The 23,028-nt window shown below is 40.4% G+C and overlaps 1 protein-coding gene across 1 annotated transcript in view; it reads right to left on the reverse strand.

The window, feature by feature from the left end:
• Nucleotides 1-288: 288 nt before the first annotated feature.
• The window catches only part of LOC122794941 (adhesion G-protein coupled receptor F1-like), a 767,993-nt gene continuing 745,253 nt past the window's right edge, over nt 289-23,028 (reverse strand). Inside the window, exon 7 of the mRNA XM_044063536.1 lies at nt 289-1,707. Within this exon, the coding sequence (XP_043919471.1) occupies nt 289-1,707 (1,419 nt within the window). The remainder of the gene's footprint in view (nt 1,708-23,028) is intronic.

Consider the following 23,028-nt stretch of genomic DNA (forward strand, 5'->3'; position numbering starts at 1 on the left):
CGGAAAAAATGTTTTTGTAGTTCTTGCAACCTTGGAAGTTGTCTTTTCTGAGCTTGCAGCCTCCCAAGCTTTTATATAATTTAGATGGATCCTCATATAAGTCAAGATGGGCTTTTCTGAAAAATAAATTGTCTGTTTATAGGTGTGTGTGTGTGTGTGTGTGTGTGTGTGTGTGTGTGTGTGTGTGTGTGTGTGTGTGTGTGTGACAGACATGTGATGTGTAATTGTCTACTTATGCATGGGTGTGTCTATGCAGAGAGCACACTGTTACTCTTATTTACGGAAAAATCATTTTCTAACCCAAAGTGCAGTTATTAAATATTTTATACTAGTTAAATTCAAACTGCTTACCTGAAATGCATTTAGTAAAGTAAAGATGACATGAAGAGCAACGGACTGACTGTCAATAATGGTCCCTAATCCAAATCCCCAAGTGAGTCCTGAGGCTAAAAGTGGGGTTAAAGTAGCAACAATTCTCCCAACTTTAATCAGTGCACTTTTCTCATCTGCCCTGTGCCTGTTTCCACTAGAAGAACATAGAATTTGAGCAATCACAACCAGCAGGATCACAAAGTTGACAGCAATGATACATAGTGCTGGAATAACAAAAGCAAGAAGTGCTTTACTTTCATTCCAGTTTAGCCAACAGGCATCATCTCTTACATATGTTCTGTTTGGTTCAGTAACTGCAATAGTAATGATTGTAATGAGCAGTGGGCATCCATATCCCAACAAAAATGCAATCACCCTTAATGTAGTTCTGCTCATATCGTGGAAAACAAGCACCACACGGTAGAATAGCATCATGCCCAAGACCAGCATCCAGAAAAACAGACAAAGGTAAAAATACTGAATAAAGAATGTTGCAGTTTTGCAAGCAGCTAGTTTCTCCATAGGGATGTTTGTATTTTCAGCCAGAGAAGCACCTATTATGAACCAAATGTCTGCGATCAGGAGTGAAACTGCTATATTTACTATAGAAACATGCTTCATGTAAGAGGTTTTATTTTTTATTACAAATGTCCACACGATTCCTTCAATGATGAGGCAGATTACTAAACTTGCGATGGATACTCCAGCGCCAATATATGTAATCCAGTCCAACCATTTAAAAGATATGGTATTTCGTGACATCAGAACTGAAAATGAAGTTAGATGGTCACAAACACATGTAACAACGTCTTTACTATCATACTGAATGCAAGCGTTATTCCAACTGTGTGTATTAAAATCCCAAAACACACACTGACTTGCCTTTAATGATGTATCTGTCTTTTGGAATGTCAGTGTTACATTGTTTATACTCCCATTTACTGTGACTAATATAACAATCCCGTTGATGGACAGGTTTTTATCACTTTGTCCAAAATTCTTTGGCAAGATACTTGAAAGAGTAGGATACCCAATGGACAGAACAAGTGAATCCATCGGTAGGTGTTTAATCTGATCAGAGGGAATAAATACACTGCTTCGGACATTCAGGAAGTTGCTACTGAAATTTGCATTACTGTTTTGAGGAGACAATCTTATTCCTCGAAGTTCAATGTTTTTATTTGCAATTTCAATGGTTTCATTATTTGTTGAAAGCAGCCTGGTGAACTTTTCGACAGACTGCAGTAAAACAGAACTTGTATTTGTGTGGCTAAGGCTAGTCCAGCTGCTCAGTGACTCATTGCTAACAATTACATCGGTCACTTTCACAAAATTCTGCAAAAAAAAAAAAAAAAAGAGTTAAAGTAGAATACATTTGTTCTGAAAAACAGAAAGTGTTTATTGTGTATAAATAGTTCAGGTATATTGTTCCTTCAAAAATAAAGCTACTGCATGGTTATCTATGTATCTGTATGTATGTATTTATTTACTTATTTATGCATAGATAGTGCATGGAGGACAAAATATACAAGGCAATTATACAACGACCCCCCATTAATATTCCAAAATGTGCACACTGATTGGTCAGCGTGCACATTGTAAATCAGACTTATACTAATGGAAAAAGGTCCGGTCACCCGGACTTTTTCCATTAGTATGTCTTTTTTTTTTTTGTTACAGCAACAGAGAACGCAAGATCTTCTTTGCTTTTTAGAAAGAGTCTCACTATGTTAAAGGAGTTTAACATAACGAGACAGCTTTAAAAAAAGCAATGGAGATCTTCCTTTCTCTATTGCTTTTTTTAAAGCTGTCTCGCTGTGTTAAACAGGTTAGCGGAGCAACACTAGTGGTCTGGAAAACTAGAATGATGTTTGGAGGGCTCCATGACTTTCACATCAGATTCATCAGTCCCAGATTGGAAAAGCAAATTTGAAGGAAGGATCTCTTCAATTACCTCTTTAACGGTTTTCTTATTTTTCTTTCTCTGAAGTTGGAAGTCTGAAGAGAAGGAGTCAGTAGCCAAAAATGTCTGTGCATAGGCTTTAAAACACTGGTTTTCCAGGAAAAAGTTAAGGTTATTCAGCTGTCTAAGAATGGTCTGGGGAGGGTGTGAATGACAGACAAATACTACATGCATATTTGTTACATGGTTCCCCAAGACAAAAAAACACAGGCCATGTGGGAATCTTTGTATGGGATTTAATTACCATATGCAGATTTTCTCCTTGTGCTAGACATAAGGAAAAACAATCACAACATCTCTTAGTGAAAAAATGAAGGAAGGTCCCCTAAGGGGTACTTTTCTGCCCAAAAAGCTGAAATACAAGCTGACCATATATACTGAAGATGTCACCATGGTTGAGAAGTCTGACTGAACTCTTCAATGGCAAAAAAGTCTAAACGTTGATGCCTCTATGTCCCCTTTTTTACTAACAAACTGTCATGCTTTAACAGATATATGGTAATAAGGAAGGCACCTAAAAGCTTTTGTATACTGGTCAGAAATCTGATCTTTGGTAGATATGTCCCATATAGTGTTATGCTACTGCAACAGTGATCTAATAATGAACACTGAGAGTGGATCACTTGAAAATAACATAAATTATCCTGACTACTACTGTTTTATATCTAACTTGCTCCCCACGACATTGATCCAAAGAATCATTTTCTCAAGGAGGGCAAGCCCCTGTTCACCCTCATGTAGGGGGCAGTCCTTTATACATCCTCAAAATGTAACATACATCAACATAATCATTGCTCAACACTGGGGAAAGAAGAAACTTACAAAACAGCAGTCTTGAGGAGTAAATGATTTAATTCTAACATGAACAAATTGTAATTTCTGAGAGACTGCACAACAAGGAAACATAGAACAGTATGTTCCACCTTGGTATTACTGTAAAATAAAAAAAAAAATACTGGTCTCAAGTATGTTCTTAAATGACAATTTCTCTTTGTATCATGAAGGTAGTGTATTCTCAACTTGTCTGCAGTCTGATTTAGATACTACATTGTTAGGCACCATTTCTTTACAACAAAATAAAACACTAATAGTTTTCTTTGTGCTTCCCTTCTACTAGTAACAGATTTGAAGTCCTGGATGCAAATCTAAAGGGTACATACAAATCTGAGCCACGTTAAAACAAGGAAGGATATTTCTCAATGGTTCATTCTTCATTGTTAAATTCTGTCCCTATACAATATTAATTAGGAATGGAGGAGTTGCTTATACTCTAGCAGGGCAGCTAGAATGATTTCAGATGAGTCTGATTTCCTGGAGGAATGTGGCTTAGTGGAGAAAATGTTTCTCAGTAGAGGTTACCCTTTAAGTCTAGTTTCCACTATTTCCACAGAAGTTATTACTAAAAGGTGTTGTGGACATTTTAGACCCTTACTATCTATGGGCTTTTTGGCTGAACATGAACACCACAAGGACAAGGCCCAGGATTCATCGACAAGTAACATTCATTGTTACACAACTGGTTTATTATGTACTTGCAATTTAGACTATTTATTCACTAGAGAGACCCTTAACAAGAACTGGACACTTGTCATTGAGGATAGCACTTTGAATAAGTTGTTTGGTAACAAACCAAAAATCACTTACAGAAGAGGGTGCAACCTGAAAACACTTTTAGAATATTCCACCAAACCTCAAATTAATAAGAACAAGGGCATGTTTAAATGCGGAGCTTGTAACCAATGTAGGCATATCAACACGGCTTACCATTTTAAAATTAGGGACACTTTTTATAAACTTCAGGGTAAATATTCATGTGACACCAAAGGGGTGGTTTATTGCGCTTGTTGTCAAGATTGCAAAGCTTTCTATATTGGAAAAAACCAAAAGAAAGCTTAAGCAATGAATATACGAACATCAGTATGCTATTGGTAGAGGTGACATGACTAATGCTCTAGCTAGGCACATTAATGAATTTCCTAACCATACTTTCAAGTTCACCATATTAAAACAAATGGGGGGTGACGAGAGAGGAGGTCCATGGCAAATTAAACTCAAAATTGAGGAATTGCGATGGCAAATTACCACTGTAGCCTACTCGCCCCCAGGTCTCAATGAAACAGTTTCAATCAAATGTTTTCTTAAGCTTTTAGCTTTAAAAAGATAAGCATTTGGTTTGACGATACTACCTGAATGTTGCATTTTGTTGTGGTTGTATTACACTATTGTTTTTGTAATGAAATACATATTTGTGCTTTTCCGATAAATTTATTTATTTTTTAAGAACTTTTAGGTATAGTGTTTGTTGCAAGTTGCCTTTAAATTAGTAGTAATAGTGTTTTTAACTGTACTATTAATGGTATGTTCGACATTTGTAATGTTTTTATTTAATCTATCCTACTACTTTAAGGTGGAATACGTTGTGTATTAATTGACTGATTGACATGTAGTTTATTGGTATAAAAGTATTCAAATATGCTTTATATATGTCTGATGAAGGAAAAGCATTGTCTGTTTCCGAAAGTGCTTACATATATTAAACCATTTTATTTTTTACGTTGCTCCAGTTCTCCTTGGTTTTTCTGTGATTTACTAGTTTGTTTGAATTTGCTTTTTGTTTTGCGGTTCAGTCTTCATTGTTAAATCCTGTACCTATACAATATTAATTAGGAATGGAGGAGTTGCTTATACTCTAGCAGGGATCTAAAACTCTCAGTCCTCAGACCTCAAGTAGCCTTCAAACCAGCATAGATATAAATGAGTGAAATGACGACATTGTTTTTCTAGCTAGACTGTCTGCATTTCTTTTTGTCTTGGAGATTGCGTCCATTGCCTGAGTTAGTTAGCCCTCATATAGCACCAATCAGTACAGTGACAGCTAGATTAGAAATATTCCAATACTGGGTCAGACTGTACTGATAAACTTCTTAGGCCATGGATGAGCACAATATCATGGAACAAAGCAAGCAAATACTTTTACGCTTGACTAGCAATAAACAAACTCAAATTTTATTGCTCTTTTCACTGTTTAACAAGCTTTTTGCCATTTCCACTGTTTGTTTAGTATTTACTGGTATTCTTTCACAATTTTAAAGCTCTCTGTTCTGCCTGCTCTGGTTTTCCCACCAGGCAGTACTTAACTAATTGACCTTTTAACTGTTTAAATCATTCTTTAGAGCTTCCAGGCTGATTTTCTGCTGTTTTAAATTTTTTCAGTGTCTCACTACTATTTTTCTGCTGTGTTAAACATTCTGTAGTGTTTCCCACTGAAACTAGGGTAGCTAGAATATGTAGCATAGTCCAATTCAAGGCCTGCTGCTTCTGGAAATGTTTGTAGTAGTTTGTTTGTTCTGAGCAAGTTTTCTAGGCCATCTTAAATTGTGAGGGGCCTATCTGTACTTTTGTGAGAGAATTGTGTTGATTGGGAACTGACTGGTCTAGGGCTTGGAATAAGCATCCTCATTGGTCCATTTGAATTTTGTTAGAGTTTTTTTTTTTCAAGTTTTAGCTTCTGGCATTTAGGCCCTGCATCAAAGCAGGTTTCTGCTTGTCTGTACTGAGCTGAACTGATGTGGGCTACCAGCCACTACTCTGAGCTGAGATACCAGATGACTAGAGGCTTCTGAACCGCCAAGAAAACGTAAGTTGCATGTTTTTTTATTTTTTTTGTTTGTTTATTCATACTATTTACTGCACTTTTTTATTGTCTGTCTCCTACATTTATACTGTATTTATTTACTGTGAACTAATCTTTTATCTGTGGCTGCATAACTGTCTGTTTTTTGTTTTCTAATGTTCTTCCACTTGGCTCAGTATCTGCATATACTAAGTAGTGGTTCAGGACATTGCATGTGGTAGCTATTTGCTCAGTGTGTTTTTTATAATCTTTATAATATATATTTACCATCTCAAAAGTGCTTACTCCTCTCTGTACTCTTCTTTTCTAGACCTAACACCACTCTTAAGTATTCAACTGCGGTACCACCTTTAACATTCCTATAAGAAAAGTGCAGTCCGGGTCTGAACTGTCTGCAAACAGCTACAGTTAACTTTGAGTATGTGTCTAACTGTTTGAGCCAATCTTCATTTTCCCCTGGAAAGCACTGTGCTTTGGCTGTAAGCAGCCCCCCAACACCACCACTCACACATCTTCCACTTTCTCTTATTCCCTTCTGTTAGCAAATAGTATCCATAACTGATCAATACTGTGTGTTTGTTTATTTAAACTATACCACAGTAGCCTACTGATACAAGGTTATCCTGGTTTTCCACCTGAGAAATTAAGACAAGACTTACAGTTTCAGAGCAGTCCTTGGTCAATTGTGATTGTTCTTAACACATACTTGTCTTGCTTTGTGATTGTTTCCAGCCCCTCATACAGGAACCTAACAGGGTCTCTACCCACTTCGGGCCCCCCTGCCCCCTATTCCTCCCCCCAGTGGTCCCACCTTTATTGCACTCAAACCCTCCCATCTTTCCAATAGCCAACCACAGCGCTAACCCAACACTACCTCCTCCATATTCCCTCTACTATCACACCTCCTCAACTGACATGTACAAGCATACCTTTCCTTTGCTCACTGCATGCACTCTCCTTGCACATCTTACATCCTACCAAAGCTCCATCATTCTCCCACTCAACCACTACCACTGTACTACTACTCACACCACCACCCATGTCTCACCCATACTCAGCTCCTCTCCCACCAGCTCAAGAACCATCCCTATGCACCCCCCACATATTCTACCAACTATATTACTCAAACGTAAAGCATCCCTACAACTTAACATAGTAACCCTCCCACCATACCTATTACCCATAGAGAACAATCATAAAATTTCCCTTATAAACAAACACATTCAAAAACTGAGAAAACTAATAATCTCATGCATATCAAAACTAGCCCTAAGTGGAGACATCCACCCCAACCCTGGCCCTACAATCTCCAACCCCAATCCTCATAATCAGACTAGAAATCACAACTTCTCCCATATTACAGCCAATAGAAAGCCAAGTGACTTCCTTCTACTAAGCCTAAATATTAGAAGTATATCCAACAAAGTCCATGAACTCCATGCCACCATAGACTTATACTCCCCAGATATAGTCGTCCTGACAGAAACCTGGCTAAAACCTCACATTACCAGTGAGCAAATACTTCCTACAGGTTACGGCATACTAAGAGTAGACCGCTAAACAAAAAGGAGGTGGTGTAGCTATAATATTTAAACAACATCTAAACATCCAGATCTTAAAACCATCAGCTCCACAAATAGGCAATGAAGAAATAATATATACCAACCTCAAAATTAACCAAAACAAAACCATCAACATAATTGGATGCTACTTCCCACCTGGCCAAAACATCCCTCCACTAGAAAACCTCCTCAGCTGGTCTACCCACCATCTCCCCAAGAAACTATCATCTTAGGTGATTTCAATATTGACTGGCAATCCTGTTCTGGCAACAATCCAACCCATCATGTACACCTTCATGGCTTCACCCAACTAGTCCAGTCACCAACAAGGATAAATAAAACTCCAGCAAGCACTCTACCCTGGATTGGATACTAGTCAGTAAGAACCCCCAGTCATATATAACAGGCTGCTTATCAGATAGCCTCAGTGATCACTCCCCAACATTCCTACTCAAAAATACCTGTACCAAGCTAAACCTGTCATCTATTGTCAAATACGTAAAAAATAAACTTTAACCCACTCACATTCATCTCATCCTCAAAGAATGTAACTGGCATCCTCTAAAGTACCTCAGTCTAGATGACGAGTTGAATCTTTTAATACTACCTTCCTGAACATCCTTAATTACCATGCCCCCATAAGATTTTCCAGAACCAAAGCACAACCCTCCCATGGCTACAGAAAACCACTAAGTCAGAAATGAAAACAGGGATAAAGCCTGGGAGCACTGGCGCAAAACCAAAACCCCCGCAGCTAGACAGAAATTCCTAGAACTACGCAATAGAGTCAAAAGCTAATAAAACGGGACAAATTCCAATACTACCAGTCTGCCCTAGACTCCTCACAACACAGCCCCAAACAATTCTGGTCCTCCATAAACTCCATCCTCCACCCAGGTAAAGTCAGTACTCCTCCCCTAACATCCCTCACTCCTCAGAAAATATTGCTACCTCATTCAACACACACTTCACCCAAACCATACTATCACTAGCTAAACAACACAACCCTCCCTCCAACCCACACCTTCAACTAGTAATCTCCCACTGCCTTCTCTTTTTCTCCTGTACCTACCTCCAACATAAAAAACTCTTAACTAAACTTAAACCCACCAAATTAGCAGCAGACAACCTCCCAAGTGAATACCTACAAAATCGCAGCTGATGCTCTGGCCTACCCAGTATCTATCTTGATTAACCGATCTCTGTCAGAAAGTTACGTTCCTACATTGTGGAAAGTCTCACATATAATTCCCCTCCACAAAGGCGGACCCTCTGCAGAACTAACCAATTACCGCCTGTAGCTATTCTCTCTCCACTCTCCAAAATACTAGAGAGATGCATACACTCTCAGGTCTCACACTACCTCCTTACTAACAACCTCCTTTCCAGTACTCAGCATGGTTTCCGACCAAACCATAGCACAACCACTGCCTTACTCTCCTTTACAAACACTATCCTTCAGCATAAAAACAATGGCTATCTCTCCTCTGCTACTTTCCTAGACCTATCTAAAGCATTTGACATGGTCCCACACAAACAACTTATCTCTGTCCTCAATAACCTATCCTTCTCACAATCCACCAACTGGTTTCAGAGTTACCTGTCTGACCGCCAACAATCTGTTGTATGGCAGAATGACATATCTCCCCAACTACCTGTCTCCATAGGGGTTCCCAAGGATCCATCCTTGGACCCCTACTTTTCTCTGTTTACACCAATAATCTAGCCTCTGCCACCAAACATGGCACACTCATCCAATACGCAGATGACTCTACCATCATCTGCTCAGCCAAGTCCCTACCCAAACTGCAAAAAGTCACACAGGAAGCCTTTTCCTCTGTTGAAACATGGTTATCCGATGCCCAATTAATACTCAACCCAAACAAAACTAAACTACTCATCTTCCAACCCACCAAACATACTCAAAACAACTCTCACTTTAACATCACAGCAAAAGACAACACCACTATATACCCAACTGAACACACCAAATTGCTAGGAGTGGAAATAGACAATAAACTAAAATTTGACATTCACATATCCATGACCATAAAAAGTCCACAAAAAACTAGGAGCATTATACAGAAATAAACAATTTCTCACCAAAGCAGCAAAGATTTCAATAGCAAATTCCCACCTTATCTCCACCCTACTTAATGCATCTCCAGTATATACCAACCTAAGGCAATGTGATCTAAACAAGCTAGAGACCTGCTACAACAAAATCGCAAAATTCGCCACAGGGGTATCCTACCGTAGTCACCACTGTCTCTCACTTGCTGAACTGGTCTGGCTTGAACTCCCTCACCTCCTTCAGTGGTATCAACTCTCACAAACTAGTAAACAATCCACTAAATGTCCCATCCTCCAGAATCTACTCCAACCCTATCGCACCACCAGACCACTAAGATCCAGCAACAAAAATCACTTGCAGATCACTAAAGCCAATAACTCTGCTGGTGAAGCACTATTCTCTTGCGCCATAGCAAAATTATGGAACTCACTCCCACCCACAATTACCTCCGTACCATCATGCACCAACTTCAAAACTTTATTAAAAGCGCACATAAAAACATGCTGGCTATGCCCTTGCAACTCCCACTTTAATATCATCCACCCCATCCAACTACTACCTTTATTTCAACTCCACTAACTACCTTGATGATAGCAAGCTCAGATGCTCATAAGCCTAGTACTTATTATACAGCAGGAACTTCTCATTGTTACATTTGTTAATGCCTGTTATGTACTTCACAGATAAAGATTCTAGTTGTCTACTGATGTACTATGTTCTTCATCTGTAAATATGTTGTAAGTAATTTCTATGTTAAATTGTTAATCACTATGTAATCCAATGTAACTACTGTCTGTTTATTTTACTGTGGAGCTTTTCTCCCCGGGCCTCCGCTGAAAATGGACCCACGTCCAGTCGGACACTCCTGGTCAACAAATTTAAATAAATAAATAAATAAATAAATAAAATAAATAAATCTACACTGTTATTCTGCAATTGCCTGCTACACTGTGCCTGTAAAATCAAATGTTATTGCTGTTTTCACTGCTTAGCAAGCTTTTTTGTTGTTTCAACTGTTTGTTAAGCATTTACTGGTATCTTTTCACTGCTTTAAAGCTATCTGTTCTGCCTGTTCTGGTTTTCCTGCCAAGCAGTACTTAATTAACTGATCTGTGAACTGTTTAAATCATTCTTTAGAGCCTCCTGGCTGATTTTCTGCTGTTTTAAACATTTCTTCAGTGTCTTGCTGCTATTTTCTGCTGTGTTAAACATTCTCTACTGTTTTCTGCTGAAAATAGGGTAGCTAGTAGCTGTAGCATAGTCCAATCCAAGGCCTGCTGTTTCTGGAAATGTTTGTAGTAGTTTGTTTGTTCTGAGCAAGTTTTCTAGGCCATCTTAAATTGTGAGGGGCCTATCTGTACTTTTGTGAGAGAATTGTGTTGATTGGGAACTGACTGGTCTAGGGCTTGGAATAAGCATCCTCATTGGTCCATTTGAATTTTGTTAGAGTTTTTTTTTTTTCAAGTTTTAGCTTCTGGCATTTAGGCCCTGCATCAAAGCAGGTTTCTGCTTGTCTGTACTGAGCTGAACTGATGTGGGCTACCAGCCACTACTCTGAGCTGAGATACCAGATGACTAGAGGCTTCTGAACTTCCAAAAAAACGTAAGTTGCATGTTTTTTTTTTTTGTTTATTCATACTATTTACTGCACTTTTTTATTGTCTGTCTCCTATATTTATACTGTATTTATTTACTGTGAACTAAACTACACTGTTATACTGCAATTGCCTGCTGCACTGTACCTGTAAAATCAAATTCTATTGCTGTTTTCACTGCTTAGCAAGCCTTTTTGTTGTTTCCACTGTTTGTTAAGCATTTACTGGTATTTTTTTCACTATTTTAAAGCTATCTCTTCTGTCTATTCTGGTTTTCCTGCCAAGCAGTACTTAATTAACTGGCCTGTTAACTGTTTAAAAAAACTACATCTCTGCCTCAGCCCTCCTGGAAGACCTGAACCTTTGGCTACTGAGACACACCTCTCCAACCTTGGTTTAGCTTTCCAACAGACTGTGAAATAGTTTGACTAGGTGGACCCCACAAAAACTACATCTCTGCCTCAGCCCTCCTGGAAGACCTGAACCTTTGGCTACTGAGACACACCTCTCCAACCTTGGTTTAGCTTTCCAACAGACTGTGAAATAGTTTGACTAGGTGGACCCCACAAAAACTACATCTCTGCCTCAGCCCTCCTGGAAGACCTGAACCTTTGGCTACTGAGACACACCTCTCCAACCTTGGTTTAGCTTTCCAACAGACTGTGAAAGTATGTAATTCATAAATGTTTAATACAAACTTTCTGACCTGTGTACCCTACTCCAGCTACCTGCCCAGGACTTCCAGCAGCCAATATCCCCAGTCCCCATCACTATTCTAATCCAGACCCTCTTCCATTAGTCTCCTCTCACCTATTTTTGTAACTTCTATCTCTTTTATCTAAACTCTTGCTGCCTTAATCACTTCCACTATTACCCCTTTCCCACCTGTATAACTTTTGTAATTATTCCTTTGGCCACTAGGTGGTATCCTTGTACTATCTGGTTTACTCCCTTCTGTCTTATTTTCTAACTCCCCCATATCGTTCATTTTCTTTTTTGTCTAACCTCTGTACTTTCTCTTTCTCTCTGGACCCTGCCTATCACCCCTCTGTTTAACTCTAATACCCCAAATCTGTACATTACCATAGCTTCAATTTAATTACTCTTTATTACATATACATATAGGCTAATTTTTACTAAGTTACACTACATATACACATATACCTGGTTCAAACCTACCTGCTGTTTCCCCACTTTACTGATTGTTTTTTTCTGTGCCACACAAAAGTCTTTTAATACTTCTTCTTCCTTAAGACGCAGTATCCTACCTATTTCCCCTCTTCCTCCTCTCACACACTTATCTCACCTACGCTTACATCACTACACCCCTCCCACTTCTGCAGTCCACCCCCTTCCTGTTTTCAACTACTCTCCTTTACCCATATTTCCCGCCTACGACCTGTACCTGTGCTCTTCCTTCCATACCCTCCCCCAAGCTTTCTACGCTACCCTATAAATATATCCCTATCTCCCTGGACGCCATCTTTTCTTTACCCCGAACAGTTTGGCTGTTGTGTGTCCCGAGCCTGGTGCTGGATTGGAACCCAAAGTAAGATGTTATACAGCTTGTTGCTTTAAGTGATTTATTACTGTCTCTACTTTTTTCAGTAAATGATTAGTTTTGACGCTGTGTACCCATGATGAGCGTTTGAACCTTACTTATAAACTGTGATGCTCCTTTAACATTTGTGCTTGTGAGTCTGAATGTGGAAATATTAATACTCTAACTTGTCTGTTAGCGTTGCTAACTTGTTACTGAACCACTTGCAACTATTTATTGTTGGAAATATTAATATTCTAACTTGTCTGTTAGCGTTGCTAACTTGTTACTGAACCACTTGCAACTATTTATTCATATGTTCATAGGTTCATAGGTTTATACTAGGCTATCTGCCCTAAGGCATTTATAAGCCTAGCCCAAATTATTGTGGCTTACGCCACCCCTTATATGAAAAAAACTGTGCCCATTAGTTTGTTGTGCCTCTGTCCAGCAGTGACCCAGAGATGATTCCCGGGGTAAACCTACGATCTCCCATCCACAGGTCTAGATTTCTCTTGAACAGAGTCAGCGAGGTGCTCTGCCTCACATGGACCGGGATTTTATTCCACAGCATAGGAGTCTCTGAGTGATAAATCTATCCCTCCAGCACGCCCTATTTATATCCGTGCTAAGGTTTAAGTCGCTTGCTCTAGTGGTTTTGGTGGATTTGGATTTTTGAGGTGGAGCATGTCCATTAATTCGGGTTGGACATGGCCTTGTATGTCAGGCACATGTCACCTCTGAGCAGACGGTATGCGACTGAATAGAGCTGGAGTTTCTTCAATCTGGCAGCATATGACAGATTTTGGAGTCCCTTTATCCTTTTGGTGAGGAACTTTGGGGTCTCTCCAATTGCTGCAGATGTCGGTGAGATACATCCCGAATGGGGCATTGTACTCGATCATTGGTCTGATAAGTGAAGAGTACAGGGAACAATGACCTCACTAGATCTGGATGTGAATCCCTTCATGATCAGGTGGGCAATGTAGAAGGTCTTTCTAACCACTTTAGCAATGTGAGTGTCAAAAGAAAGGCCACTGTCAACCTGGGTCCCCAGGTCCCTGATAACCTCTTCTGTGCTTAGTGGATTGCCACCTATATGGTAGCTTGGGGTTACCTTGTTTTTCCCGAAGGGTATGACTATACATTTTTGGCTTAACTTCAGGCCATGGCTCTGGCACCAGCTATCTGTTTCCGTGAGTCCCTTCTGAAGGATATCAGTGTCCGATGCACTTTCCACTATGGCCCAGTTTGCAGTCATCTGCAAACTTTGTCAGCCAAAGTCCTCCTATGTTGGCCTGTACTTCTGAGAAGTAGATGCCAAACAATAGGGGCCAAGGACCGAGCCCTGTGGGACACCACTTGTGACCGCTTGGAGTCTGACACAGCGCCAGCAACTCTAACCCTGTGGGTTCTGTCCTTAAGCCAGTTTGCAACCCATCTTGTGACATATGGGTTTACATTTAAGCTGGTGTTTTTCTACAATACCCGAGTGGGGTATTGTGTCGAAAGCCTTTGCAAGGTCAAGGTAGGCTGTATGGACTGCCTTTCCTCATCAATGGCCTTGGTGACTATTTCAAGAAGTCACCAAGTTCAAAAGGCATGATCTTCCCTTGACAAAGCCAAACTGGGTCGGGTCCAATGTCTGCAAGTCCCCTATATCTTTGTTTATGAGCTCCATTATGATCCTCTCCATAGCTTTGCAGACTAGACTTGTTAAGCTTATGGGGCGGTAATTACCAGGGTCCGTGAGAGGCGCCACCTTTGTGGAGTGGGACCACAGTTGCCGCACGCCACTCCTTGTGCACGTATCCTGTGGTTAGGCTGTGATTAATCAGCTGCCTTATGTGCGGGTTTAATTCCTCATTTAGCTCGTGTAGCACACAGCCGGGACACCATCCGTCCCATTGATGCTGTGTCTTTAGCTTTAGAGAGAGCAGCTTTCACCTGCGCATTTGAGATGTCCGGGAGGCTACACTCGGCTGGGATAGTTATCTCTCCTTTAGGGGAGAGGTGAAGTTTGCACTGAACCTGTCTAGCTGTATGTTGACAATGTCTGTGGGTTCAGTGATTTTTATATCATTTTGGACTAATTCTGAGCATATCTGTGAGTTTCCACCCAGGTTCCTAACATAGCTGAAAAGGCCTTGTGATTGTGCTTTGAATCCATGGCAATTTTTGTCTGAAAATTCGCCTTAGATGATTTTATGAGTGCTCGTGATTTATTACTAATCATGATCAGGGTGACTTCCCTTTTATGGATTTTGTTCTATCATGTAATAGCTTTCTCCTCTTATTGTAAAGTTTGTTAATGGCTGGGGTCCACCAGACTGGACGCTTGCCCTTTGTGGAAAGAGTCTTGGTTTTATTTGGGATTGCCTGATCCATGCAGTCCTGGAGGTGTTCATAGAAGGCATTTGTAAGGGCTTCCGAGCTTGGGTTGTGGTTTCCTCTGACTCAGGGGCCTTGAAGGATACCACACCAGTCTTGAGTAGTGTGAAGTTTGCTTTAGAGAAGTTCTTCACTATGGTCTTTTTGTTTGGGGTGGGGGGATGTGGATTTCCAGTGAGATTAGTTTATGATCAGATCTCACCAATGAGGGATATACTTCCGTGTGGAGCATTTTGTCCCCATGTTTGTGACAATGAGATCTAGTATATTTTCTCCTCTCGTGGGAACAGTGACTAGCTGTTCCATGGCATTTGAATTTATGAACTCCAGGAACCGTTGGGCTAGAAAGTTAGGGCTTGAGTAATGTTCCCAGTCTATATTCGGTAGTTGAAGTCACCCAATATGATGGTGTTTGGAGATACATTTGTACCCTCCAGTGTCTTCAGGAAGGCTGTGTGGGGTTCCTGAGTTTGAGAGGGTGGCCTGTAGCATGCTACAATTTGTAGAGCAGTTTTGCCTATTGTTAGTTGCACCTGGATGGTTTCCGGCTTCATGCGTTGCCACCAACCTGGAGGTGTGAGTATCCTTTATGAATATGGATACACCCTCCTTTTGTGGAGTGGTCCGGGTTTTGGGGCCGAACGCATGATATGAGGTAAAACCTAATAGTGCCGGGTGCTCTCAGGAGCCTTGAACCAGGTTTCAGTTACAGCACAGACATCGATGTTCTCCATACTGAGAAGGGCCTCGAGTGCGTGCATTTTGAGATTTAGACTTCTGGCATTGAGCAGCATTACCCTCAATTTCTTCCCATTTTTGTTTTCTAGGGTGGTAGGTTTAGAATTTGAGCCTTGCCTAAAAAAGGCACTATGGGGGTGGCAAGAGCCTTAGCCAATATCCGGAATCCCAGGGGTGACAGGTGCAAGCCGTCCCTTGCTTTTGCTTTGCCTTTGCTTCCTTTATGCTACATCTCGCTGGTGAAGAACTGATGTGTTTGTAGCGTGCTTTTCATCCCGAAGTAAAGGGCGGCATATTGCGCTATTAATTGCTCTGTTCGGCCTTAGCATCTCGCTGGTGATGAACTGATGTGTTTGTAGCGTGCTTTACATCCCGAACTAAAGGGCGGCATATTGCGCTATTAATTGCTCTGTCGGCCTTAGCGTTATCTGGATTTTCTGTATTGATAGTATTGATAGTATTATAGACTATGTATACCTTATAAAACTAGCTGTCTGAATATTTGTTTAGTACTTTAACTGTGGAACATCGTAGTTTCGCTGTCTAGGTATTGCCTATAAACTAGCTTATCTCTACTGGTCTGTGGGCTTTACGCTTGTGCGAGGATTGTAGTAGTCATACCTTTACCTTGTACACTCAGCGCCATCCCTCAATTGGCGCCTTTTTAGTTGCTGAAGATATTCAGGTAGACTATTCCACTGAAAATTCTCTGCAAGTATTCTGAGTCTTTTCTATATACATGCCTGATAGCCTGGTTGAGCTGCGCTACTATTCCTTTTGTCGCCATTTAAAGCACAGCCCCTTTCCTTGCTTTTATTTGAGTTAAATCTCAAATATGTTATTCTGACTGTAATATGTTATGTAAATATGCTTACTCATACTGCTGCTGTTAAGTTTTCATTGTGTATACCTAGTAGCTGTTTTTCTAACCAGCAATTTAATCCTATGTATATTAGTGTTTAGTATTTTCTGTTTAAGTTAACATTGCTTACAATTGACAATTGCTATCAAATATTTTACTCTGTTTTGCCTTACTATCTTCTTCTTTCTTCTCTACTATTCTAGTAGTTTGACTAGGTGGACCCCACAAAAACTACATCTCTGCCTCAGCCCTCCTGGAAGACCTGAACCTTTGGCTACTGAGACACACCTCTCCAACCTTGGTTTAGCTTTCCAACAGACTGTGAAAGTATGTCATTCATAAATGTTTAATACAAACTTTCTGACCTGTGTACCCTACTCCAGCTACCTGCCCAGTCCTGCCAGCAGCCAATATCCCCAGTCCCCATCACTATTCTAATCCAGACCCTCTTCCATTAGTCTCCTCTCACCTATTTTTGTAACTTCTATCTCTTTTATCTAAACTCTTTCTGCCTTAATCACTTCCACTATTACCCCTTTCCCACCTGTATAACTTTTGTAATTATTCCTTTGGCCACTAGGTGGCATCCTTGTACTATCTGGTTTACTCCCTTCTGTCTTATTTTCTACCTCCCCCATATCGTTCATTTTCTTTTTTGTCTAACCTCTGTACTTTCTCTTTCTCTCTGGACCCTGCCTATCACCCCTCTGTTTAACTCTAATACCCCAAATCTGTACATTACCATAGCTTCAATTTAATTACTCTTTATTACATATACATATAGGCTAATTTTTACTAAGTTACACTACATATACACATATACCTGGTTCAAACCTACCTGCTGTTTCCCCACTTTACTGATTGTTTTTTTCTGTGCCACACAAAAGTCTTTGTGTCTTCTCAGGCTGCCCTTCGGCTCACTCTCTCCCCTGCCCCAGATGCCACCCGCCCCTAGCACCTCTACATTTATCCCCCTCAAAGACACACCCCTCTTTCTTTACAACCAATCATATCCTATACTCCTCCCTACCCCACCCACCCCTACTACCTCCACATTTATTTCTCTCATAGACACACCCCTCTCTCTTCACAACCAATCATATCCTATACTCATCCCCACCCCCTTCTATATTGTCTCCCCCCTCCCACACCTATCTACTCCCTGACCAACCTTCCCTTAATACACTCATTTACATCCCTGCACAGGCCCTCTTAACATGTCTAATCAAATTCAACCTTTGCTATTACTAACTTTTCTAACTACTCTCACCTCTACTTATCTCTTAACCTTCTATGAACAACCCCTACCCTTTACTCTTATAATCCCAAGCAGAGATACCGAAACATCTCCCCTAGCCTTATCTATAAGCTATCTCAATACCATCCACAAAACCTCCTACCTTCAACCTAAATATCACCGCCTTTCTCACATTAAATACCATATCTACAGCCTTAAAAAACTTGTTAACTACTACTGCAAACCCCCTCAACTTTTCAACCCTATATTATTCTGCTCATTAATAGATGGAGATATCCACCCCAACCCTGGTCCAAAACCAGCCTCAATACACTCTAAATGTCACCCATTCAAAAGATACCCAACACTATCTACTAAACCCCCCAAATCACTATCAATTGCCCAACTAAATATAAGCATTTGTAATAAAATACCACAAATTCATGCTCTTCTAGATGTCCAACAGTTCGATATTCTCTGTCTAACTGAAACATGGCTCAAACCTACAATAAAAGACAATGAGATTATTCCCCCAGGCTACAATATCCTAAGACAAGACCGCTTAAACAGAAAGGTGGTGGGTTGCTATACTCCATAAAACTGGACTGCAAATAAGTAAAACAAATCATAACCTTCCATCTGACACTAATATTGAAATAATTATTACAAAACTGCAACTCAACCCACACAAAACACTAAATATTATCTGTACCTATCTTCCCCCAGGTAAAAATCCTACCATATTAGAAGACCTATTAAACTGGCTCTCACTAAATCACCCTCAAGAAACAATACTCTTAGGGGATTTTAATATTGACTGGAACTTATGTAAACATACTAATCCATCCACCCTTATTAACCTGCATGGCTTCTCTCAAATAATAAACTCCCCAACTAGAATAAACAAACTTAATAATAAAGAAAGTATTCTTGACTGGATATTAACAAATAGTCCTCAGCAAAAATATACAACAGGAACTCTCCCAGATGACCTCAGTGACCACTCCCTAATGTACATTATTAGGCATAAAACTAGTACTATTGTCCCCATCCAAGTCAGATCATTCCGTAGTAAAAAATATTTTGACCTCAATCAGTTTCTAAATGAACTCATGCTAGTCAACTGGTCACCTCTTAAATCTCTCCCAATAGATGAAGCTGTTAGTTACTTTAATAATACTTTTCTCACTATACTTGAACATCATGCCCCAATGCGTTCTATACGTGTCAAATCTAAAACAGCCCAATGGCTCTCAAACAACACTAAGAAACTAATCCTAAGTAGGAATAAAGCCTGGGCTAAATGGCGAACCACAAAAAGCTTAACTGATAATGTCACTTTTAGACAACAAAGAAATATGACAAAAAAAGCCATCATACAAGATAAAAAGAACTTCTATACTCAGCTTCAGCAATCTTCACTTCACCATCCACATAAATTTTGGACCTCTATCAATAAACTGTTATCCCCTGGTAAAGTTGCCACACCAAACCCATCTGGCTCTAACCCCGACTGCCCCTTACAAACAGCTAATGCCTTTAACACTTTCTTCACTTCAGCCATACTAAAACTAGCTAATCAACAAAGCCCAGATCCCTCCAAACTATTCACCCCTAGCTCTATTCTCCCCCATTTCACCTTAAACACATACCCACTTCTCATATACTGTCCTTACTTCATAAACTAAAACCTACGACCCCCTCTGCCAACAGATTACCAGCAGAATACCTCCAACTAGGTGCAAAAGCCTTAGCATACCCCATCTCTATACTGATCAACAGGACCATAGAAGAAAGTACAATTCCATCAGTCTGGAAAATCTCTTACATTATCCCTCTTTTCAAAGGAGGTGACTCTACTGAGTATTCTAACTTCCGCCCTATAGCGTTACTATCTCCTCTTGCAAAAATAATGGAGAAATGCATCCACAAACAGTTACTAAATCACCTACTAAACTATAATCTCCTGGCTAATTGCCAACATGGGTTTCGACCATACCATAGTACTAGCACAACCTTACTATCCTTCATCGACTCAATTAACAAAAACCGCAACAATAATACTCCTTCTTCGGCATTCTTTGTAGACCTGTCCAAAGCCTTTGACATGGTCAATCACCAACTTCTCCTCCATCGTTTAAAGTCTCTCTCTCTCTAGATAATCCTGCCTTAAGCTGGTTCACATCCTATCTAGACAACCGAAAACAGGCAGTTCTGTGGGACAACCAACTCTCTGATCTCCTCCCCACCTCTATAGGTGTCCCTCAGGGCTCTATTTTAGGTCCTCTATTGTTCTCCATTTTCATAAATGAACTTCATCTAGCTACTCCACTAACAACTTGCATTCAATATGCAGACAACACTACTATCATTTGCTCAGCCTCAACACAGACAGAACTTCACTCTCTCACACAAAAAACAATGGTTCTCTAATCATTGTCTTCTCCTCAACCCCAAGAAAACCAAACTCTTGCTCTTTTCACCCACCCACTTGTCTTCCTCTATCCATTTTACGCTTACATCCAATAATGGGACCATTATCTCTCCTGACCAAACAACAAAACTCTTGAGTATTACTATTGACAATCAATTAAGATTTGACAACCATATTAACTTTACAATAAAATCTACCAACAGAAAACTAGGCTCTCTCTACAGAATCAAATCTTTTCATACTCCTGAAGCCAGAACTACAATAGCTAGAACCCACTTAATCTCAACCTTATTATACGCTTCCTCCATATACACAAATCTTTCTAAGCATAATCTTAACAAACTTGCTACATCATATAATAACATTGCCAGATTTGCAACTGCCTCTCCATATAGAACTCATCATTGTTTAAATCTTAAAAAACTAGGGTGGCTGGAATTACCCCACCTTATACAATACTATCAACTCACTATTGCCCATAATGCCCTTCATCACCCCGAAAACACTCCAATACTCTCCACCCTCATAACACCCTATAACAATCAGAGGTACCTACGCTCCACTAACAAAATACTGATCCAAACTTCCCTATCTAAAAACTCAGCAGGTGACTCCACATTTTCCAACTCAGTTGGCAAAATATGGAAGCAGCTACCACAAGGCCTCACAACTCTAACTTCACTCCCCCTATTTCAAACTAAACTAAAATTCTTCCTAAACAACCATTGGCTATGCTCATGCAATAACCCTGGTTAGCCATCTCTTTTTTTTCTATTTTATCTGATTCCTTAACTCCCTTTCTCTTTCTTCTTAACTACAAACTCCAACAGAGTATTTAATGTTCATCATCTTTTCTTTTTTTTACCATCCTAAGACTCAGACTGTACTCAAAAGTCTATATAACCTGTTGTAGGTTTAAGCATATGTTTTTTCCTATTATTTTAAATTCATGTATATCTTGATATTGTTAAGTAGTATGTAGTGGAGCTTTTCTCCCCGGGCCTTCACTGAAAATGGACATGTATCCAGTTGGACTAGCCCGGTAAACAAATGTAAAATAAAAAAAAATCTTTAGAGCCTCCTTATAGGTTCATAGGTTCATAGGTTTATACTAGGCTATCTGCCCTAAGGCATTTATAAGCCAAGTCCAAAGTTTTGTGGCTTACGCCACCCCTTATATGAAAAAATACTGTGCCCATTAGTTTGTTGTGCCTCTGTCCAGCAGTGACACAGAAATGATTCCCGGGGTAAACCTACGATCTCCCATCCACAGGTCAAGATTTCTCTTGAACAGAGCTAGCGAGGTACTCTGCCTCACATGGACCGGGATTTTATTCCACAGCATGGGGAGTCTCTGAGTGATAAATCTATCCCTCCAGCACATCCTATTTATATCCGTGCTAAGGTTTAAGTCGCTTGCTCTAGTGGTTCTGGTGGATTTGGGTTTTTTGAGGTGGAGCATGTCCATTAATTCCGGGTTGGACATGGCCTTGTATGTCAGGCACATGTCACCTCTGAGCAGATGGTATGCGACTGAATAGAGCTGGAGTTTCTTCAATCTGGCAGCATATGACAGATTTTGGAGTCCCTTTATCCTTTTGGTGAGGAACTTTTGGGGTCTCTCCAATTGCTGCAGATGTCGGGTGAGATACATCCCGAATGGGGCATTGTACTCGGTCATTGGTCTGATAAGTGAAGAGTACAGGGGAACAATGACCTCACTAGATCTGGATGTGAATCCCTTCATGATCAGGTGGGCAATGTAGAAGGTCTTTCTAACCACTTTAGCAACGTGAGTGTCAAAAGAAAGGCCACTGTCAACCTGGGTCCCCAGGTCCCTGATAACCTCTTCTGTGCTTACTGGATTGCCACCTATGTGGTAGCTTGGGGTTACCTTGTTTTTCCCGAAGGGTATGACTATACATTTTTTGGCGTTTAACTTCAGGCCATGGCTCTGGCACCAGCTATCAGTTTCCCTGAGTCCCCTCTGAAGAATATCCGTGTCCGATGCACTTTCCACTATGGTGCCCAGTTTGCAGTCATCTGCAAACTTTGTCAGCCAAAGTCCTCCCATGTTGGCCTGTACTTCTGAGAAGTAGATGCCGAACAATAGGGGGCCAAGAACCGAGCCCTGTGGGACACCACTTGTGACCGGCTTGGAGTCTGACATAGCGCCAGCAACTCTAACCCTGTGGGTTCTGTCCTTAAGCCAGTTTGCAACCCATCTTGTGACATATGGGTTTACATTTAAGCTGATAAGTTTTTCTACAATACCCAAATGGGGTATTGTGTCGAAAGCCTTTGCAAGGTCAAGGTAGGCTGTATGGACTGCCTTTCCCTCATCAATGGCCTTGGTGACTGTTTCGAAAGTCGACCAAGTTTAAAAGGCATGATCTGCCCTTGACAAAGCCAAACTGGGTCAGGTCCAATCTCTGCAAGTCCCCTATATCTTTGTTTATGAGCTCCATTATGATCCTCTCCATAGCTTTGCAGACTAGACTTGTTAAGCTTATGGGGCGGTAATTACCAGGGTCCGTAGAGGCACCGCCTTTGTGGAGTGGGACCACAGTTGCCGTACACCATTCTTTGGGCACGTATCCTGTGGTAAGGCTGAGATTAAACAGCT

This window comes from Protopterus annectens, chromosome 2.part1 (genome assembly GCF_019279795.1).
Source record: "Protopterus annectens isolate FY-2018-M chromosome 2.part1, PAN1.0, whole genome shotgun sequence".
Lineage (NCBI taxonomy): Eukaryota > Metazoa > Chordata > Ceratodontiformes > Protopteridae > Protopterus > Protopterus annectens.